General features: G+C 41.3%; 1 protein-coding gene across 4 annotated transcripts in view; it reads right to left on the bottom strand.

Moving 5' to 3' along the window:
* The window catches only part of rbm26 (RNA binding motif protein 26), a 170,385-nt gene extending 153,729 nt beyond the window's left edge, over positions 1-16,656 (bottom strand). For 3 of the 4 annotated variants that reach the window (XR_011886083.1, XM_072258752.1, XM_072258753.1), the window contains exon 1: positions 16,098-16,642. Coding sequence is in view for 2 of the 4 variants with exons in the window: in XM_072258752.1 (XP_072114853.1) it covers positions 16,098-16,156 (59 nt within the window). In the remaining 2 variants the exon portion in view is untranslated. Of the gene's footprint in view, positions 1-16,097 lie in introns of all 4 variants that reach the window. The other variant, XR_011886084.1, reaches the window with a different exon arrangement.
* Between the last annotated feature and the right edge of the window lie 7,320 nt (positions 16,657-23,976).

Below are 23,976 nucleotides of genomic sequence, written 5' to 3'. Positions count from 1 at the left end.
CTCATAATCATCATCACGTCTTCCACAGTGAAGACTAATGCAAAATACTGAAGTTCGTTCGCCAATTCTTTGTGGGCCCCATTACTATCTCTCTAGCATCATTTTCCAGTAGTCTAATATACTCTTTCATCTCCATTTTACTCCGTATATATCTAAAAAAAATTTTGTATCCTCATACTATTGGCTACCTTATCTTCATATTTCATCTTTTCTCCAAGGCTTTTTTGGTTGTCTTGTTAGTTTGTAAAAGCTTCCCAATCCTCTACCTCCCCACTTATTTTTACTATATTATATACCACCTCTTTTCCTTTTATGCTGTCTTTCACTTCTCTCGCCAGCCACGATTGTTTCCTCCTCTCTTTAGAATACTTCAGTTTTGGAATGCATCCTTCCTGCACCTTCCAAATTTTCCCCATAAACTCCAGTCACTGCAGTTCTGCCATCATCCTTGCTTGTGTTCCCTTCCAATCCACTTTGCCAGTTCCCCTCTCATGTCACTGTTATGTCCTTTACTCCACTGAAATACTGATACATTCAATTTTAACTTCTCATTCTCAAACTGCAGGGTGAATTCTATCATTTTTGATCAATGCCTCCTGAAGGTTCCTTTATCTTAAGCTTTCTAATTAAATCTGGGTCACTAACTAACACCCAATCCACAAGTGCTATCCCCCTGGTGGGCTTAACCACAACCTGTTCTAAAAAGGTACCCCACAGGCATTCTACAAATTCCCTGTTTTGGGATCCAGTGACAACCGGATTTTCCCAATCTATCTGCATTTTGAAATTCACCATGATTATCACACCATTGCCCTTTTGACTTGCCTTTTCTATCTCCTTTTGTAATTTGTAACCCACATCCGGTTACTTTTCAGGGATCTGTATGAAACTCCCATCAGTTCCTTCACTCTACCCACAAGGATTTTACATCTTCTGATCCTGCAGTATGTCACTTCTTTCTAAGGATTTGATTTCATTTTTTTACCAACAGAGCCATCCCATCCGCTCTGCTGATCTGCCTATCCTTTTGATAGAATATATATTCTTGGATGTTAAGCTCCCAACTATGGTCTTCTCTTAATCATGACTCAGAGATGCCCGCAACATCTTACCTGCAAATCTCTAACTGCACCACAAGATCATCTACCTTATACCATATACTGTGTGCATTCAAATGCAATACTTTCAGTACTGTATTCCATCACCAATTTTCATTTTGGCTCCTGTCATCCTACTGGCTGCATAGCCATCCTATCATCTGTCTGTCCTTCTTCTCAGCCTCACTACACACTGCATCTAGTTGTACACCCTCAGCCTTATCATTTTGGTTCCTATTCCCCTGCCAAATTAGTTTAAATCCTCCCCAACAACTCTGGCAAACTTGCTCACAAGGATATTAATCCCCCTCGGTTCAGGTGTAACCCACCCTTTTTGTACACATCATATTGTCCACACAAAGGATCTATTGACTCAAATCTTAAACCGTGCCCCATGCACCTCATCCTCACTTATGCATTCATCTACCAAATCATCCTATTTTTACCCTCACTGCCACATCGCAGAGGCAGCAATTCAGAATATATATAGCAAATATGGAATCAAAATATGGAAAATAGAAATGGAACTCTTGTGACAATGTTAAAGCCATTGATGAGATCACAAATGTAAAGTTCATGTTGTTTAAGGTGGGATGTATACTTGGAGGCAGTTCACAGAGGTTCAGTAGGTTAATTAATGGGATAAAATTTTGGTCTTAAGTTTGGCCTGTGCTCACTGGAATTTAGAAGAGTGAAAGGTGATTGTACTAAAACAGAGTTTGAAGGGGCTTCCCTAATAGATGCTGAAGGGATGTTTTCTTGTGAGAGAATGAAGAATTACTGTCAAAAAGCATGGAAACATTCGCTGGTGTCCATTAAGCACACTTATAAATAACCCCATTGTATTCCCATTTTGTTCTTCCAATATTCCCATCAAATTATATACCTCTCTCTGCAACTGGATCCTTGACTTCTCGAGCAATTAGACCGCAATCACTTAGATTGGCAGCAACACCTCCACCAAGATTATCCTCAACACTGGTGCTCAAGGTTGCATTCTTAGAGCCTTACCTTACCCCCTATACACTCACTACTGCATGGCCAGACTGCTCTAACTCCATTAACAAACTAATAGATGACACCACTGTAGTGGGCTGAATCTCAAACAATGATAAGACAACAGAACAGGAATGAGATCAAGATGCCAAGACATCATTTCCTTCAGTGTCAACAAGTGTTGACCATTGACTTCAGGAAGCAGGGAAAAATTCTGTATAATGGTGCAGTGAAGATGCTTGAGAACTTCAAGCTTCTAGGTGTAAATATCACTAGCAATTTGTCCTTGTTCATCAATGTAGATGTTATCACCAAGAAATCTCATCAATGCCTCTACTTCCTCAGAAAGCTAACCAACATATCACCTGTGCAACCAGAGGAGCCTACACATTTGACCACTGTTATATCACCATCAAGAGCATTTACCACCTTGAGGTCCTTCTACTCGCAACATATAGGCAGACACTAAAGACTGCAGCACCAGTGGTGAGCAACAAGGTTCAGTCAACGCAGGCAGAGTGCTTACAGGATAGCATTGTCAAATCTAAACAAAGACACCACAGTTGTCAATGATTTCATCAAAACCTGTGTGGAAGAATGTGCCTTCGAGGACATACCCAAACCAAAAGCCGTGGATGAACTAGGAGGTTCATACATCTACTGAGGGCTAGATATGTGGTATTCAAGACCAATGATCCAGAACTAGACAAGAAGTCCAAGTGCAAGCTATGGAACATTATTTCAGAGCAAAGAATAACTCCAATTGAGATTAGAGATGGAAATGGATGCAGGATTTGCATATCTAACTTCCTACAAAACAAAACCTAACATTATGAATGGCTGTGATGATTCAAAGATTCAAAGTACATTTAAAAAATATACACATCATACAACCTTGAGATTTGCTTGCTTACAGGTAGCCACAAAGTAGAAACCTGAAAGAACTTCCAGTTAGGATGGTGCTACTGAACGCGTGCAACAGCTCACTGCTAGTTAAAAAGATAAGAAATCCAACTTCATTCCCAGAATAGCTCAACGTCATTTATGCTACACCTGATCCTCGTTATATGCAAGGGATACGTTCCTCGAAGTTGATGCATAATGTGAATAATTATTTAAATGGAGAAAATAGGGATGCGTTCCAGAGGGCTTCCTAAATATGTTTTATCTGTAATTTATTCACATTTTCATACCAATGGTTGTGGTTGTCAGGATCATATCAAGCACAGCAAGGGGTGAAGGAAGACTCACAGAACTCTTAGTTAGATCAGCCGGCAGAAGGTGATACTGATTTGAATAAAGTGGTGAGGGCTGTTTGCTTGGCAGTATTTTGTTTTTCAGCATAACTTTGCTTGCAGGGAAGAAGGGTTGACGGCAGGGAATGACTGAAATGCTGACTCCGTTCTAAACTTGGGTCCAAGTCCATCGCCATTTATGCCAAGTGTTCCAACGTCCACCATTCCACTGTTGGTAAACTCCCGGGATTTTCAAAATCGTCTGCTGCTTGCAGCATCTGAGAGATAGTTCGCAGTAAAAAAAATGTGTAAGCCTTGAATGTGGATTACACCTTGGTCGAGCGGTTGAATCAGCGATGTTGTGTTAAGCGGCAGGAAACGCACTGTTACGTTAGTATGAGTGCTGTCCAAATGTTTAGGATGGGCTGACGCATAGTCAAGCAACTAAAGAACTTTAAAGGCAAGATTCTGCTCCCGGCAGTAGCGTCCCAGAGCTGCGTTACCTTCCACTGATGCCACGCTGTTTATAATTTCCATCCCTTTTTTCCAAGTGTTAAAGCAGTTCTCTGCCGCTCGGCTGACGGCCCAGGACATGACGTCGGATGCTTCGGAGGCATAGTTACATATCTCAAGCACAAGATCACTGCACCGTAGGTAAAACCAACAAAAGTTTAAGATAGCGCAGCCACAAAACCAATGCAAGACTGGCGGGAGAGAGATTGTGAGGCACGTGCACCTGACTTGTTTTGGTGGGAAAGCAGTGCTTCTTGTCCCAACAGTGAGACTGTGAGGTGTGCGCACGTGACTTGTATCAGTGGGAAAGCGATGCTCCTTGCATAACAATGAGTTTTGGATGCATATAACAAGACGCTCGTTGAAATAGGTTCCTCGCATAACTGTGAATCCGCATTGTCTAAAGACGCATGTAACAAGGATGGGGGGGGGGGGGTTAACTTTTAAACAGAGAAAAAACTACACCGGTGCAAATCTCTGAAGCATCTGGTGGACCTTTGTAAGGCACCAAGCCTTGATGGTGCACCTGGATGGGCTCAGAAAACGTTTGCAAACCATTCAAGAAAAGCAGGGTGAGTGGTCTTAACCAGGGGTCCCCAACCTTTTTTGCACCGCGGACTGGTTTAATATTGACAATATTCTTGCAAACCGGCTGACCCGGGGGGGGGGGGGTTGTTAATCGCGACCGGAATATAAGTGATAAGTCAACTATAAGTCAGTTATAAATGGCTAATACTCTCAATTTCATTTCTAAAAGGGTTTATCTAACGAATTTAATATTAAACACAGCCACATATTTTCCTCGCATGAATACAGTGATAAGTCAATTATAAGTCGCAGAGATATGATGTTGGAAATGGAAACAATGTTTTCAGTGCTTTCGTGGCTATCTCAGGATATTCAGCCTTGACTTTGATCCAGAATGATGGCAAAAATGTTATGTCAAACATACTTTTCAGCCCACCATCATTTGCAAGCTTGAGGAGTTGATCTTCTTCCCGCGCTGACATGGATGATTCACCGGGGACATTCACAAATGGGTCACGGACTCACTCCTTTGCATATCACCACCAGATTAAAAGATTTTATAGAAATTAACAATAATGGCGAGGTGTCAGATTCCACACTCTGGGAGATAGTAAAAGTTGTAATCCATGGGTATATAATTTCATATGAATCTGCTGCTAAGAGGGAGAAAGAAGGGCGATTATTAGAGATTGAGAATACTCTCCCAACCCTCAAAGCGAGATACCAGGCTTCGAAATCCTCTGAAGATCATAATAAAATAATTACGCTTAAATACAAGTACAATTCCATCTTGGGTAGTCAAGTAAATAACCTCCTCTTAAAATTAAGACAATAGCATTTCGAAATGGGGGACAAGCCTGAGGGGCTCCTGGCGCAGCAGTTTAGAGGCGTCCAGGCCCTAAGGTCAATTCATTGCTTTAGATCGAGCGCGGGTGCCCTGTTAACTAACCCCAAGGAGATAAATGACTGTTTTAAAGAATTTTACAATGAACTCTAAACTTCTAAATGCAATGTCACTCAATCTGATTTGAATGACTTTGATTTTTTTGTAAAGCCGAAACTTAGTGACGCTGCTAGGGAGGACCTAGATTCTGACTTCACATTGGAAGAAGTAACTTCTGCCATTAAGTCATTTCCATCCGGCAAGGCAGCTGAGCCAGATGAATTTGGCTGTGAATTTTATAAGAAATTCTGTGATATCCTTGCCCCACTTTTCCTCAGAATGATATCTTGCTCTAAGAGAGATAAAGCCTTGCCTAGAACATTGTATGAGGCTAACATTTCCCTCATTTTAAAGAAAGGCAAAGAGGAAACAAGACCCGGCCAGCTTTTGGCCCATTGCACTCCAGAATTTCGATAGAAGGGTAATTACTAAAATGCTGTCTAACCGACTAAATAAGCATTTGTCATCTATCATTCATCCTGATCAGACAGGATTTGTCCTGGGTAGGTTCTCTTTTTCCAATTTCAGATGCCTCCTTAATACTATATATGCTGATCATGGGAAAGCTAGTGGGGCAGCAATTTTGTCCCTTGATGCACAGAAGGCTTTTGACCAGATTGAGTGGCCTTACATGTTTGAGTCACTGTACAGGTTTGGTCATTGGCGAGTCATTTATATCTTGGGTAAAACTGATATACGCCAGCCCAATGTGTTCTATTATAACTAATGGTGACAATTCAACTCTGTTTCCCCTGCACCATTCAGTTCAGCAGGGGTGCCCTCTTTCGCCGGCCCTTTTTGCCGTCGCGGTAGAGCCCCGTGTCCCAAAAATAAGAAATCACCCAAATATCCTGGGTTTGAAAGTGGGAGGTATTGAAACACTTATTAGTTTATATGCTGATGATGTGATACTCTACTTACAAAACTCAGAAAAGTCAGTCCCTCTTCTTCTAGATTTAATCACCTCTTTTGGCAGACTATCCGGATACTCAATCAATTGGACAAAAAGTGACTTTGCGCCCCTCTCCAACGACTACACGCGGGGTTTTTTGGAAGGTGTCCCATTCAAAGTAATTAAAGATCACTTTACTTATCTTGGCTTGCTAATCCCCAAAGATCCTAAATTAATATTTAAACTAAACTTCACAGAGTTTATTTCAAAACAAACAGAATATAGAAAGTTGGAATACCCTACCTCCATCCATGATTGGTCATATAAATTCAATTAAAGTGGTTTCCCTTCCTAGGTTTCTCCATTTTTGTCAAAATCTCCCCATTTTTCTTACATTAGCCTTCTTTAAAGAATTGGACTCCATAATATTGTCTTATATCAAGAATTATAAGAATCACAGGATTTCAAAAATTCATTTACAGAAGTCTGAAGGAGGGCTGGGATTACGTGTATTTAGACACTATTACTGGGCTGTCAATGCTAGGGCTTTACTGTTTTGGCAACAGGGGCTCCGGATAACCTAGCCCCTGGGGCTCCCTTGTGGCAATGTATGGAGTCTAACTCTGTTGTCAATTCCTCCTTGCCAGCCATGCTGTTCTCTAAGTTAGAGAAGGCTGGGACTTCAAAAGGTTTGAGTTTTGTTTTGAAAAATTCAGTCAGAATTCTAAATCAGATTAGGAACGTTCTGAACTTATCAGAGACCTCTGTACAAGCACCAATCTGTTTCAATCACTCCTTTCTACCCTCATGGTCAGATAAAACCTACCATGATTGGAGGGAGAAGGGTCTAGTTTCTATTGAAGACCTGTACATTGAGGGACGGTTTGCAACATTTCGTCTGCTGAAAGAGAAACTTGAGCTGCCTCATTCGCACTTTGTTCATTATTTACAAATGAGACACTACATTCAATCTAACATTTGTAATTTTGAAATCCTTCCAGGGAAACACATTTTTTGATATTTTAAAGAACCCTCCTGACCCCAGGCATCTCATTTCTAAGTTTGTACGTTTGTTCGCTGATTGCACTGTAGCGTCTACTGTGAAGATTAGAGACGCCTGGAGAGAGGAGTTGGGCATTGAATTATCTGAAGCTGCCTGGGACAAGTGTTTGTCTAGGATAAAGGCTTGCTCTGTTAACAGCAGACACCAACTGATCCAGTTTAAAGTTGTCCACCATCTCCACTACTCTACATTAGATTGTACAGGATTTACCCTTCTGTCTCGTCAACGTGTGATAGATGCCAAGGGACAGAGGCCAGGTTGGCACATACCTTTTGGTTTTACCCATGACTGACTAGATTTTGATCCAAAATATTCAACTGGTATTCAAAGGCCTATAAAAGATACTTTCCCTTGGAAGCCGGTCTCGCCATATTTGGCTGCTCGCAATCTACTATTTGTTACACCTGTTCCTACACCTCCTCTCTTGCCACCATTCAGGGCCCCAAACAGTCCTTCCAAGTGAGGCAACACTTCACTTGTGAGTCTCTTGGAGTCATCTATTGCATCCGGTGCTCCCGGTGCGGCCTCCTCTACATCAGTGAAACCCGACGCAAATTGGGGGACCGCTTCGTCGAGCACTTCCACTTCGTCCGCCACAACAGACAGGATCTCCCAGTAGCCACCCACTTCAACTCTGCTTCCCATTCCCATTCGGATCTGTCCGTACATGGCCTCCTCTACTGCCATGAAGAGGCTAAACTCAGGGTGGAAGAGTAACACCTCATATACCGTCTAGGTAGTCTCCAGCCCCTTGGCATGAACACTGAAATCTCCAACTTCCAGTAATTCCCTCCCCCTCCCTTCCTCTATCGCTATGTCACTCTGCCCCCTCCCCCAGCTGCCTATCACCTCCCTCATGGTTCCGCCTCCTTCTACTACCCATTGTGTTTTCCCTTATTCTTCCTTATTCTTTCTTCACCTTTCCTGCCTATCACCTCCCTGCTTCCTCTCCCCTCTTCCCCTTACTGGTTTTTCACCTGAAACCTGCCAGCCTTCTCCTTCCCACCCTCCCCCCACCTTCTTTATAGGGCCTCTGCCCCTTCCCTCCACAGTCCTGACGAAGGGTTCCGGCCCGAAACGTCGACCAATCTTATCCACGGATGCTGCCCGACCTGCTGAGTTCCTCCAGCGTGCTGTGATTGTTGCTTTGACCCCAGCATCTGCAGATTATTTTGTGTCTACTATTTGTTTCCCTGCAGCCATACAACAGTCTCTGATGCTGGGGATGATCGTTGCCAAAAGACTTATCTTGAGGGAATGGAAATCACCGTCTCCCCCTTCCTTTCGGAGATGGATGGCTGATATGATCTCAGTCAGACAGATGGAGAAACTTAGGTTCTCAAGAACCAATTCAATTAAAAAATTTTCGGCTATCTGGGATCCATTTCTTGCCTGCCTGGACAAGGCCGGGGACAGATGAGCAATTTCCCCCCAAGTGATTTCTCACGGCCCTCGTTTGAGATTTAATGTTTCGTATTTCTGAGCACTTTGTACAATAGGCATCCCTCTAATGTTATGTCCCTTTTTTTTGCTTATTTTATTTTTACACATGTCTGAGCTTGTATGTTCTTGTTGATTTCATTGTTTTTTTTTCAAAAATTTTGAAAATAAAGTATTAAAAAAAACTCAACGGGCTTGTCTTTAAGTCCAGGGTGCTTGGACTCAAGGTGCCGAAGCAGTTTTGAGGGCTTCACTGCCTCGTTAGACAGCTTGTCTCCACATATCACACACAGGGGGCTGGGAGCGTATGAGTCACCGGTCACAATAAAGCCATATTTTATGTACAACTCGTCGTATCTTCTGTTGAAGGAAGCTTTCTTTTTTTGCAGTCTTGGCCTCAGCTGTCTCTGCGTTATCATCATCGTTCGGCCTTTTATGTCCCCTACCCCCTCTTCTAAAGAAACTCTCAAGCGACATTTGTTTTTTACCCATCGAGTAGTTGTAGGTTAATCACCGACTGATGACCTCACGTGTTCAAGTTCAACTGTGGGCGTAACAAGAAATGAGGAAAGGTGCAGCTGACTCATATCGTTTCATATCGCCAAATCATATTGTTTCCTCACGGCCCGGTAGTACATGCTTTGCAGCCCGGTACCAGTCCGTAGCCTGGTGGTTGGGGACCACTGGTCTTAACGACTATCGACCAGTGGCACCCTCATCTACTATGAGGAAGTGCTTTGAGTAGTTGATCATAGTTAGAATCAATTCCCGCCTAAGAAAGGATCTGGATCCGCTGCAATTTGCCTTTCGCCTTAATAGGTCGACAGAGATTCAACCTCACTGGCTTGTCACTTGGCCTTCAATCACGTGGACAATAGTAATACCCACCTCAGAGCTCAGCATTCAACACAAACATACCTTCAGTCCTAATCAACAAGCCCCAAAGCCTGGACCCCCTCTACCTCCCTCTGCACATGGATCCTTGACTTTTTCCAATGGAAACCACAGTCTGTGCAGATTTGAAATAAAATCTCCTCCACACTGACAATCAATACTGGTGCACCTCAAGGATACATGCATAGCCCACTGCTCTATTCTCTCTACACCCACAATTATGGCTTGAACTGTGGCTCAAATGCCATCAATAAATTTGCCAATGACATAACTATTGTTGGCAGAATTTCAGATGGCGAAGAGGAGGCATATAGGAAGAGACAGACCTTCCACTCAACGTCAGTAAAACCAAGGAACAGACTGTGGACTTCAGGAAGGGAAAGTCGAGAGAACACACAGCAGTCCTTTTCGAGGGATTAGCAGAGGAAAGTCATGGTCATACTTTATTGATCCTGAGGGAAATTGGTTTTCGTTACAGTTGCACCATAAATAATAAATAGTAATAGAACCATAAATAGTTAAATAGTAATGTGTAACTTATGCCAGGAAATTATGAAATAAGTCCAGGACCAGCCTACTGGCTCAGGGTGTCTGACCCTCCAAGGGAGGAGTTGTAAAGTTTGATGGCCACAGGTAGAAATGACTTCCTATGACGCTCTGTGCTGCATCTCGGAGGAATGAGTCTCTGGCTGAATGTACTCCTGTGCCCACCCAGTACATTATGTAGTGGATGGGAGACATTGTCCAAGATGGCATGCAACTTGGACAGCATCCTCTTTTCAGACACCACCGTCAGAGAGTCCAGTTCCATCCCCACAACATCACTGGCCTTACGAATGAGTTTGTTGATTCTGTTGGTGTCTGCTACCCTCAGCCTGCTGCCCCAGAGTGAGCAGTTTCAAGTTCCTGGGTGTCTGAAGATCTATCCTGGGTCCAAGATTTTGATGCAATTACAAAAAAGCCATGACAGCGGCTATCCAAGTTTCCCCCGCTATCCGAAGGTAGAACGTTCCTATGAAACAGTTCCTAAGCCAGAATGTCGTAAAGTGAATAAGCAATTACCATTTATTAATATGGGAAACATTTTTGAGTGATCCCAGACCCAAAAAATAACCTACAAAATCATGCCAAATAACACACAAAACCTAAAATAACAGTAATATATAATAAAAGTAGGAATGATATGATAACCACACAGCCTATATAAAATAGAAATACTTTTCTGCAGCACTATCCAGCGCAGTGAAAATCTCGCGGAAGCGCTCTCAGCAGAAACTCTCCAGTAACCTTTAAGCTATGAAGCTGCCAAATAACACATAAAAAAACACAGCCTATATAAAGTAGAAATAATGTATGTACAGTGTAGTTTCACTTACCGGAATCGGGAAGACTCCAATAAATTACAGTTTCATCACAGTTAAAAACTTGCTTATACGAATAACCTCCTGATGTAATCAGCAATCACCTCTGATCTGGGCCAACATTTACGTGCCGGGCCACACCTAATTAATTAGCTAGTTTATTTTGGCTTTTTCTTAAAGATGTGCTGGGTGCATCCTGACTACGCTGCACCACTGCATTCTGTGCGGCAATGTATCGGTCCGCAGCCCGGAGGTTGGGGACCACTGCTTAAACTATGAAGATGCCCTCGCCTCAGAAACCGATCACACCACCCATGACTACCTTTAAATTCCACTTTCATCACCATCGTCCAGTGCTTTCTGTTTCAGCTTATTAAAAAGACTGACTGATTTCTCCTTAAGTACAAGAAAACTTAACAGAACATCATGCTTTGTACACCCATCAATCCACTCAAGCAGCAGACTTTCCATTTTATCCATCATTGGATGCCGACTAAGAAAGACCACTTTGCTACGAGCAGAACCAACAGTAACATCGGCAGCTTTCAAAATTCTTTCTCTCTGTGTATAAATAGTGCGAATGGTGGACCCAGGCAAGTTCAATGCGCGGATAATGTCCTTGCTTCATTCACCACAATAGAAATGCTTAATTATGCCTAGTTTTACGTTAAGTGTAACACCCTTACGAGCTCTTTTAGGCTTTTCCGATATCTTAGAACTCATCTTGCTAACGGATGTACAAGATAAATCGAGATAAAGCACGTGTTTAAGCAATGCTGGCTAGAATGCAGTTCTGGGGGAGGAGCTTGGCTGTTCGGGCATGCGCCGCCATTTTTCATAACAGTGAAAACCCCTTCTGTTAGCGAAAACTACTAATGTAGGTCTTTCATAACAGTGAGGTGTCGTAAAGCGAATGTTTGGAAAACGGGGGCCATCTGTATTTCATTAAGAGTTTAGGGAGACCTAGTTATGTCACCAGTGACACTTGGAAATTTCTACAGATGTACAGTGGAGAGAATTCTAACTGGTTACATCATCCTACTGCACAGAGGGCCATTACACAGGATCAGAAAAAGCTGTAGAAAGTTGTAAACTCAGCCAGCTCCGTCAGCATCGAGGACACCTTCAAAAGGCAATGCCACAAAAACAAGGTATCCATCATTAAGGACCTCATCATCCAGAACATGCATATGCCCTCTTCTCATTGCTACCATCAGCAAGGAGGTACAGGAGACTGAAAGACACGTTCAATGTTTCAGGGACAGTTTCTTTCCCTCCACCATCAAAATTCTGAATGGACAGTGAACCCATGAAGAGTACCTCAGAATTTTTTTCATATGTCCTTGCATTTAATAAGTATCTATATTGTAATTAACAGATTATTTTTATGTATTGCAAAGTACTGCCACCACAAGTTTCACAACCAGTGATATTAAACCTGTCACATTTCCTATACCAATAACAACACTTCAATGACAGTGAATCATTTATAACAACCTAAGCCTGCCAGAGCCCCTTGCAGTTGCATATTTTTTAAAATTATAAATTTTCAATCTTAATGACCCTGCATGCTATAGATCTCTTATAATTAAAATTCACAACTCAAGAGTACATAGAAAAAAGGTGAGGACAACTGCTCTTGGAACTGAAACATTAACTTTGTTGTTCTTCCTACAGGTAATCCCTGATTTGCTGAGTTTAATAAGAAAATCAATTTTTATTAAAATTGGTTAGCTTGTTACCTTTCTTCAAGGCATGACCAGACCCTCATTCAATTTACTTCTGGTAGTTCAACCATAAGAATGTTTCAGAAAAACTGAAGAATTGAATCTCAAAATGTACAGGGATAATAAGAACCATACTGACTAATTCAAATCTGCTGACTTCAAAATGAAGAATGAACCTAGTTGTTGAGGCTAATCTGGCAGATAGTGGATTTCTGGTGTAGTTGATGTATTATAGAAAGAAAAGTTTGAAATATGCACATTGAATTTAAAACAAACAAGTGCCAAGGGTAGCAAATAGAAAGGAAGGATAGAAGGGAACAATTACTTAATAGATCACTACATTGCAATGTACCACACAGGATTAGATGACAAGGAGGAAAATATTTAATAGAATTTCATCATCTCCAAAGGGTTACTAACCTGAAACATTGATCACATCTCTCTCCACAGATGCTGTTCAACATATGGAATGTTTTGAACATTTTATGTTGCTTCCCTCTAATGGAAAATTACTTGGCTGCTCTGCAGCATGCAAATGATTTTTTGTGATCACAGACAGTTGTATTGAAATTTAGTAGCCTGATGCCCAAGGCATCACAGAGGAAATCAAATTTATGCCTGCAGGAGGGGCTGAATTGGAAGGGTGTTCTAGGTGAGAGAGATTAGGTAATCAAACCATAAGCAGTTACCATTAGAAAGATTGCTTAGAGAAATGAAAGGGTGGCAGTTGTGATAGGTCATGAGCTTGAAGGGCGCCATAGGAAAACGAGTGACTAAGTAACTTAAAACCTGCCCTCAATCAGGTTCTTGGCAACTGGCTACAAACTCTCATGGAGGTGCACTAGTTTGAGCAGCTAAAGCAAACAGTAGTCTTCATGCATTTTAAATTGAATGGATTTGTTTGAGAGCCAAGGAATGAATTGATTTGAAGATAATGGAAGATGTACACTGCAAACACGAGGAAATCTGCAGATGCTGGAAATTCAAGCAACACACACAAAATGCTGGTGAAATGCAGCAGGCCAGGCAGCATCTATAGTAAGAGGTACAGTGGACGTTTCAGGCCAGGACACTACGTCAGGACTAACTGAAAGTAAGAGATTTGAAAGTGGGAGGGGGAGGGGGAGATCCCAAATGATAGGAGAAGACAGGAGGGGGAGGGATGGAGCTAAGAGCTGGAAAGTTGATTGGCAAAAGGGATATGAGAGAATCATGGGACGGGAAGCCTAAGGAGAAAGAAAGGGGGAGGGGAGTATCAGAGGACAATATAGTGAGAGGGACAGAGGGAGAATAAAAAGAGAAAGAAAGAAAGGGGGGAATAAATAAAAAAAATAAATAAATAAATAAGGGCTGGGGTAAGAAGGGGAGGAGGGGCATTAACAGAAGTTAGAGAAGTCAATGTTCATGCCATCAGGTTGGAGGCTACCCAGACGGAATATAAGGTGTTGTTCCTCCAACCTGAGTGTGGCTTCATCTTGACAGTAGAGGAGGCCGTGGAAAGACATATCAGAATGGGAAAGGGATGTGGAATTGAAACGTGTGGCCACTGAGAGATCCTGCTTTCTCTGGCAGACAGAGCATAGGTGTTCAGCGAAACGGTCTCCCAGCCTGCATCGGGTCTCACCAATATATAGAAGGCCGCACCGGGAGCACCAGACACAGTATATCACACCAGCTGACTCACAGGTGAAGTGTCGCCTCACCTGGAAGGACTGTCTGGGGCCCTGAATGGTGGTGAGGGAGGAAGTGTAAGGGCATGTGTAGCACTTGTTCAAGGACCAAGATGTACACTGAATAGTTGGATTTCCTGTATATTTTTTATGAATATAGTTTATTTTATGAATAAAGTTTATTTTATTTTTGAAGTAAAACCTGTACAAAAAATATCCAAATGCAGTGGCAGAACAAATACGGATATGCACAATTGCATCCAATTTCTCCTGCACCCAATCTCTATGAACACTATGCCTCCAATGACTCCACGAAGTGTACATTTGACAGAAAGTGGTTTATCCATGCAAGCACAATTCACAACTGGAAATGCCCTGTCAAATTTCTGGAATACAGCATAGTACATAAGGGACAATTCAATTTGGTATAACAGCCTTTTAATGGGAAATATTGATTTTCATATGTATTGTGTTAGAAAAGGTGGAGATACAAGATAAAGTTTACAAGTGCATCTTTACTTTCTGAAATTCCTATTCTGTAATGTAAAAGTAGTTATAGTCCTGTTAAACTCACTGCAGATGACCATACTAAGAATACCTCGAAATATTAGACTTTTGAAGGCATGTAACAATGCATTAAAATATCTACTCACATACTTGTTTTAAATTATACTGTTGCATATATTTTTTGTACTCTCCACTTAAACTACCAGAGGAAGGAAACAGAAGCAGGAATCAGAACATCTATTTTTTTTTTATCCCTTACAAATAACATTCTAATAAAGTACAAAATGGAGAAACTATACATTGAATGCTCAGCAGTCATGCAGCATTATTGCAGAGAAAAAACAGGGAAAATGTTTCTAGTGAATAAAGCAATTTTAAAAAGTAGCTATTTGAAAACTGTTTCTCCTCCACAGATCTTATTTACTCAGTTGAACATTTCTAATATTCATTTAGTATTTTTAAATTAACTTAGCCTACTCTAAAATCAATGGGGCAATGGGAATATTTGACAAAGGAAAATATTTAACCAGTTATCACTGGTCCCAGATACTCAATTAACAACTTTAACCCTGTACAGTCATAATAAAAAAAAACATATTTTGATCAGCATCTGATCCTTATACCACAAGCAATCAACTATCAGGTAAGTCACCTTGTATGTTAAAAAATGCAAAGTGCAGTCATAACCTGCAAATGCATTCAGTCATATTTATAAAAACTAAAGACAAAACTTGCCAACTATAAACATGTGATCCATAATTTAAATTTCATTAACTTAATTTTCAAAGTAAACACTTTTGATGCATTATAACTGACAAAAAAAAGAAAGCATTTTCAAATAAGCATCGATTGTAATTACATAGTGCTGTAAACACAAAGAATAGTCAACATAGGACACTCAACGAAACTAATACACCTGTGCTTCCAGTAAAGGGACCACACGCAATCCACCTTCTCACAGTTGAGAAACTTGAAAACTACTGACAGGTCGTTGAACTGCTCTCGAATTCTCTGAAATACGTAAGCTAGCTTTCTTCAGACCAACCCAATTTAAGTTCCAGTACAGAATTTGTCAGAATCCTCCCAAATCCTGGAATTCATGGTCAGATCAACGTAGAAGGAGAGAAGGAAAAAGTATTTCTTCTTCAGCAACCTCATGGATCTGTTAACCACTTCTCTTGGGGAAGTTGGGTGAGTTTTATCGTTCATGATAGCAAACTATTGTACTTACATGGGTTCGAGGGTCTTGGTGAGCCAAGTCTTGAGTGCATCAAGGTTTTCTATCATCATTGTGCTCGATCCTGTGGAGAGGGGAGGGGGAGGAGGGGTAAACAGTAGCTGAGGGAACCTGACCAGAAAATGACGGGGGGAGGGGAGAGGGGAAGGGGCAGAGGAGTGTCCTATGAAGGAGCCGGGGTTATTTATTCTGAGCCCCCCCTATTACAGGGGGAAAGGGGAGTGGGGTGTCAGAGGTCGAACATCCAGAGGAGCCTGCGGCTACAAACAAATAGTCACCGTCGGGGCAGCAAACTCAACGTGTCCACACGCCGCCGCCACCGCACGCAGGGCCTCCGAGAGCAATTTAAAATTAGGAAACGTTCCTCGCACGCGAACAGTGTACGGAAGTAGGACGTAGGGGAGGTTGGTTTAAAAAGCACGGCGTGTATCACCAGCCAGATCAAAGACGCCAGATTAAAACTAACATCTCTGCTTTCACCCTCTCCCGGTCGCTCTCCGCTAGTTTATTCAGAAAATGGCGGCTCCCCCACTCTCGCCACCCCGTCCCTGGATCCGCGGTTATCGCGAGATTTCGTGCAAGGGCGAAAAGGAGGCGTGGCTACATTGTCTCAAATTGACTCCAGTTTCATTCTCTCAACCTTGAACCCCAAATACATTCTTATTTTTTATAGTGACCATTAGATCGTGTCCACTCACGCCATTATCTTCAAAAGAAACTTTCTTTATACACAAAAAATAAATACAATGCAAAACTCTTAAGTTATTACTATCATTGGTCCATACATTTCAACTCTAAATTATTATACTTTATACTTTATTGTCGCCAAACAATTGATACTAGAACGTACAATCATCATTGCGATATTTGATTCTGCGCTTCCCGCTCCCTGGATTACAAATCGATAGTAAATATTAAAAATTTAAATTATAAATCATAAATAGAAAATAGAAAAATAGAAAGTAAGGTGGTGCAAAAAAAAACCGAGATGCAGGTCCAGATATTTGGAGGGTACGGCCCAATATTATTCTGAAAAATAATAATAGTTCTTTTTTCCCCTTTAACTACAACCCTTTTTCGTGCATTCTGTTATTGCTTTCCCCTGTTCTACCTCAATACACCATTGTATTCCAATTATCTGTATGGATAACATGGAAAACAAAGTCTTTCACCAAACCAATTTAACACATTTATTTGCATGATTCCATTGCCACTTGGTCAGCCCTTCTGTTGTTTTAGCGGCTTCAACATCAAATTCCGTCCCTCTATTTCCAGTCACAAAAGACTGGACTGTTGTCCTTTCCCACTGAGCCCTTGCATTGGCTGAAGGAAGCTTTAATGCACCTTTTAGCAGGTACTTTTGCAATGTGGAATGCACCAGTTAGCAGTATTCCCCTTCAGTTGCATGCATTCAGGTAAAGGCCATTCAATTTGGTAATTTACTGCTTTCTCTGCTGATTTTACTTGGGCACATTGTCCGCACTCTCTCCCTCTCTGATCAATTCCGGCTCTCGTTGCCCTTTTCACGAATTACCATGCCCAATTTCAACTTGGAGTCACAGAGTTATACAGCATGGGAAGGGGCTGTTTGACCGACATCATCCATGCTGACCAAGTCATCCTTGTGGCGCACTGGGTGCAACCTTGCCATTTCTTTACCATTTGTCTGTTTGTTATGAGGCCGAGTTGCTAGCTCGATGCTCAACCCAGCATAGATGAAAACATGCAATGAGCCGGCAGGATTCAAACACAGGACCACTCACCTCGAAGTCTGGTACGGATGTCACTGCACCTCCGACCAGCTACGTCATCCACAGAGCTAGTCCAATTTGCACACATTTGGTCCATATCCCTCTTAACCTTCCCTATCCAACTACACAAAGTTTAAAAAGACAATCACAACTTGTCTTTAAACACTCTAATTGTACCCATCTTTCTTCTTCTGAAGCAGACCAAGGAAGGAGGTTCTGGAAGTGGTGTGAGAGCGCACGCTGTAATCCACACTAACACTTGCAGGCCAGGTTCCCGTCAATACTGCTCTCCAATGTTCACTTCCTGTAAAACAAACTGGGTTACCTTCATCTGCAACTGACCCAGCGTGAGTCAAGGAACTACTATGTGCTTATTCTTCTAGAGCATGGCTCCAGGACAACATTCCATGCATCATCAAGCTTCAGGCCATGCCACTCAGGACTTGCACTAATACTATTTTGTGAATGTATTGTGCTTTATCATAAGTATATGCGTTGTATCATAACTATGTGCTGTCTGTGACTATATGTACTGTGTTTTACACCTTGGAGCCAGAGGAGTGATGTTTCATTTAGCTGGATATATGTGTATGGCTGAATGACAATAAACTTGAACTTCTTGCTGCAGATGCCAATAGCCTTAAAATACCTCTCCTCCGTTATCAGCTTATTAATTTCATCAATGAGTAAAAACAGAAAGATTTGACAAAAGCAAACCCTATCTTTGGGTAGTAGTTTTCGTATAGTGCTTATGACATGAAGAGATTTCTCTCTAAATCTACCCCCCCCCCCCACCCTAATCCATCAAATGGCAAAATAGACTGTTGGGATTGGGCTGGAGAATTATTATTTTTCTTGCAGCTTAACTTTCTTAAGCTTGCTGTATTTTTATATAATCACCTACACAAATGTGATTGTTCAGTGAGTACTTCAGTGGTTTCAAATGGCTCTATTTTTCTTGAAACTTCTTGGATTTAGTATCATGTTTTGCATTACTTAAATCTGGCTATTTGATTGGCTAACTGTTATCTGTTGACATTACAATGGAATTTTCTGTTATCTGTAGCACTGAATAAGACCACGCCACCTTTGTCTTCCTCTCTTCTCCTGCTCTTTCCTTGTTTACTCTGTCTTTCTCTCTCTCTCTCCAAGCTTCTTCATTTCTGTCTTTGCCCTTGTAACACTTAATAAGACAATCAGAAGCAAAAGCCTTATGTCTCATTGTTAACTTCTGAAGATCACAAAAGCATCAGGATCCAACAAACTGGAAAATAATTCTCTGGGTGCTCTTGCCGTGTAATGTCTCCGCTCAATGATTGTTTCATACAATCAGCCCACACAGGTTCAGGTTCTTTTACTGGAGTTACAAGTTGGTTCTAATTGAGATTTTAAGAATTAAAAATAGTTTTATTTGTCGCATGTACATAGAATCATTGAAACATACGGTGAAATGTGTTGTTTGTGTCGACTCAGATCAGTGAGAATTATGTATGGGACAGTCCACAAATGTTGCCACTGTTCCAGCACCAACGTGGCATGTCCACAACTCCCTGACTATAAGTGTACATCTTTGGAACATGGGAGGAAACCCATGTGGTCACAGGGAGAACTAAAACTCTTTATAGGTAGTGGTAGGAATCAAACCCTGATCTTACAGCTGGTGCTGTGAAGCGCTATGCTACTGTACTGTCCTAACTCAAGATCATAGTATCTAACAAATATCACTGAATGGTGAAGAGGAGCCAAGGATCTCACTCAATTATCCTCCCCTTTGCCAGGAGTACCTAAGGGTGCTACAGTCTCTTCATTACTGACATAAACAACATGTTCACGGATGAATTACAGAAAGCGGGAGAACACAAAAAAGTGTTATAACTTTGCTTCTCCAATTTCTTTCCATTTTAAAGTTTACCAATGCCTCTACCTATTCAGGAGGCTAAAGAAATTTGGTAAACACGAGGAATTCTGCAGATGCTGGAAATTCAAGCAACACACATCAAAGTTGCTGGTGAACGCAGCAGGCCAGGCAGTATCTCTAGGAAGCTGCCTGTACCTCTTCCTAGAGATGCTGCCTGGCCTGCTGCATTCACCAGCAACTTTGATGTGTGTTACTTAAAGAAATTTGGCATAGTTTCACTGACCCTTACCAATTCTATAGAGAGCATCGTATATGGATGATCCATGGCTTGGTTTCGCAACTGCTCTGCCCCCTTACTGCAAGAAACTGAAGAGGGTTGTGGACATAGCTTAGCACATCATGGAAACCGGTCTTGCCTCCATAGACTCTGTCTGGACTCGCTGCCTCAGTAAATCAGCCAGCATGATCAAAGACCCTGCCTATATGGACATTCTCTCTTCTCCCCCTCCCATTAGGCAGAAGATATAAAATACCTGAAAGCACATACCAACAGGTTCAAATTCAGCTTCTACCTCACTGTTATAAGAATATTGAATTGTTCCCGATTATGATAATGATTCTTGACTCCACAAACTACCTTGTTAGGTTCATGCCTCTTAACGTCTATCTGCACCACACTTTCTCAGTAACTGTTACATTTTATTCTGCATTATTATTGTCTTACTTTGTCCTACCACAGTGTGCCATGTAATGCTGCGATCTCTATATATTGTCTGCAAGGCAAGATTTTCACTATACCTTAGTGAATGTAACAATAGTAAACCAATTCCAATTTTATATCAGTTAAGTGAGTGGTTATGGATCTCAAGACCTTAAGTTTAGTTCTGTTATATATGCCAACACACATTATTCTTTCTTCTGAAGCAATCTGTAAGCATTGATGATCACTTGCTTGATCTCCATTTCTAAAGGTTCTGGAGGTACAGAAGCTATTCTTGATGGCATCAACGTGAGGGCAGTAGTTTAACTACAGGTAGATAAAAACACATGAATTAATAGCGCAAATAGGCCACTTTGCCCAGGAAAACTATTCCATCCATCAATGTAACCTCAACTCCACATTCTCATCATTCCTCAGTAACCATGCATTAGCTTACTTGCCAAGAATCTATCAACGTCTCCCTTTTGAATAAAACCAAGAGACAGATGGTGGGATGGGCAGGCGGCAGTTTTGGGAACTTCCTCCTCCATTAATGCTGAGTGCTCCTAATGAATGGACCCAGTCCCTAATGTGATTCTGAACACTGTTCCTGCTGTGTCTGTACAACTACATATCAAATAAATAAAGGCACAAATTCGGGGGAGAAGTTAATGTGCATATTCACTTTGCAGAGAGAGCAACAAATCAATGAGCATGCATAAGTTATCAGTCAATAATTGCTTTAAAAGAAGTAGATCCATACATTACACCTCATCCATTTTAAGTAGTGATCAGTCAGGGATTCCCAACATTTAGGTGGAGCAGTTGCATTTTTTCCAAAGGAAGCTTTGAGACTGTATGTTTTGGAAGTTTGGAGTGAGTCGAGTGAAGGCTTATCCCTTGGAACTGCCAGTAGAACTCAAGCTATCTTAAGAAAGATACTGACTTTTTAAAAATATATCCTGGCAGTAGATCTGAAGGATTTTCTAAAGGTGGTTCTTGTATCTTTCCAACATGTTGTGGAGGTAGTCCATGATGCATAAGTGTATATATTGCAAAGATCATGGCTGCCCAGTACACCATGAGCTTTTGGCTATCTTTATGGTCTCAATTTTCACAAACTCTTATCCATTGATGCCAAAGACTGAGCTGGTATACAGAAAACAATGATGCATTTCTTCAAACAACAGGAATTCTGCAGATGCTGGAAATTCAAGCAACACACATCAAAGTTGCTGGTGAACGCAGCAGGCCAGGCAGCATCTCTAGGAAGAGGTGCAGTCGACGTTTCAGGCCGAGACCCTTCATCAGGACTAACTGAAGGAAGAGTGAGTAAGAATAAGGCTCTTCAACTTTTCGAATGCATTTCTCCACTAATGTATGTTCTTATTGAAACGAAAACCCTCCACTATCTTCTTGACAACCTTTTAAATTTGAGTTAATTGATTCACGGTGTTAAATTTTTCAGACAACAATGCAACTTCAATATAACAAACCTCATTGTCATAAACACAGATATACCATGGGTATCATCATGCCCGCAATACATGATGATAACACTGAAAACAAAGGTGGCTTATAACATGGGTAGCAAGATTTACTCTGACTCTCACATTATGCCCAGGATGAACTATGCTGGCACTTGGTTGGAGAACCGACCTCCTCTTAAAGATTGTTATCAGCCCAACCATATTCAGAGTTTGAATTGAAGACCTCGGGGGCTGATGATGCACCAGCTTTTTGAGGTATTTTTGAAATGCAATAGAAGCCAAGATCAGAAGAACACTAAGTCTTCAGCAGATTGCAGAACTGGAGCAGATTAAAAGATAATGTGAGTTGAATAATTACCTTCTGAGATTGGAAGTGAGAAAGGTTCAGACACACGATAGATGGTACAGAATTGGACAAAAGATACAGAACTAGGTCAGAGGCCCATGCATTACGGTGAAATGAAATTTATTCAGGATGAAGGGAAAGGAGGCTAGCCAGGTCAACGATTTGGAGGTTAGTTTGCCTTCTGCAATGCTAAATGATGTCTACAGTTTTATTGCCTGGTTCCTCTGCAAAATATATTTAACCTACATCTGAAAAGGATTTCTTTTGCCTTTTTGTTCACCACTAGTCCCTGTCAATATTTATTCTTTACTCAACATTGTATTTTTTTCTGGGACTGCCAAAATATGAATTTCTGAAGTATGTGCATTGCATAATCAACTAACTGTGGGTAACTTCTCTTCAGAGTTCAAGAAATCAGGAATCTCATGCAAATCTTGCAAATTCACTTACCAAGATACATCACACATATCTTAACAAGAACAATGTGTTTACATGAACTTTATTTTTGTAAAGTGTCACAAGGTCCTTCATAGGAGTACAGCCTTTGCTGTTACCACCCAAATTTGAAACAGATGATTTTAATTTTCCACAAACCATGCTGGAAGCTTTGGCACAAAGTTGAGCATCCAATCAGATATCACAGCCTGGTGTGGCAACTGCGCTACCGTAAACTGTGAAGAATTGCAGATAGTTGTGGACACAGCTCAGTCCCTAACAAAAACCAGCTTTGCCTCTGTGGAATCTGTCTGTACTTCTCACTGCCTCAGGAAATCAGCCAACATAATCAAAGACCTCTCCCACCAGAGTCATTATCTCTACTCCCCTTTCCATTGGGCAGAAGATACAAAAGCTTGAAAAGATGCACCAAGGAAAGCTTCTTGATAAAGATGAACTCATCATGGCACTTGCACGTTAGTTGTGTGTGTACTGTACTTTCTCTGTAACAGTAATAATATATTCTGCATTGTGTTGTTGCTTTTCCCTTTGTACTATCTCAAAAGTGCTTGTGTTTCGGAATGATCGGCATGCAAAACAAAGCTTTTCATTGGACCTTGGTACATGTGACAATTGTAAGCGAATTACATATCTGTATCACCATGTCAACATGATACTGACTAAGCAGTGCACAACCAAATGGATTTTTCAGAAGAAAAGTCTTCTCAAGTAAACATAAAAGATTTTCCGGCTTATTGCGAAGAGCAATGTTCTGATCATTACATATTCCTCAATCTAGATTCCCAAAAAGAATATTACTTCTTTACTTACTTGGGCCCTTTGCTCCCAGTGGAGTACAGGCCATTGATGACCTCCTGCCTCCACTGTCCTCTGAAATTGATGGTACGGATAGAGTTTATCAATGCTTCTGCAAACCATTGCATCCACTGTATAGGGGATTGGCCTCTACAGCTTCACCCAGAGCCCTGTTGGCCAGCCTTATCCATTTCCACCTCTCACGATGGGGACATAGGTTTGGACTTTGAGAGGCAAAAAGACGATTGGCTGTCCTTCATTTACAAACACCTGACTTATGGACATCACGACAAGCAAATGAGTTCTCATTACATTATTGAATTCAAATGTCTAATGTAAATACGTATGTAAATAACCTAAATACATATGCTCTTCCCCACAAAGAGTAGAACCAGTTTCCCCTCTCTCCCCCACTTTTGCAACTGTTCTTTTGTATCAGTCTCATGTGATTTTGATGCCTTTCAAAACAATAAGATC

The sequence above is a fragment of the Mobula birostris genome, chromosome 5 (genome assembly GCF_030028105.1).
Source record: "Mobula birostris isolate sMobBir1 chromosome 5, sMobBir1.hap1, whole genome shotgun sequence".
NCBI lineage: Eukaryota > Metazoa > Chordata > Chondrichthyes > Myliobatiformes > Myliobatidae > Mobula > Mobula birostris.
Note: the sequence above shows the minus strand (reverse complement) of the source record. Positions and strands in the feature narration are given on the sequence as shown.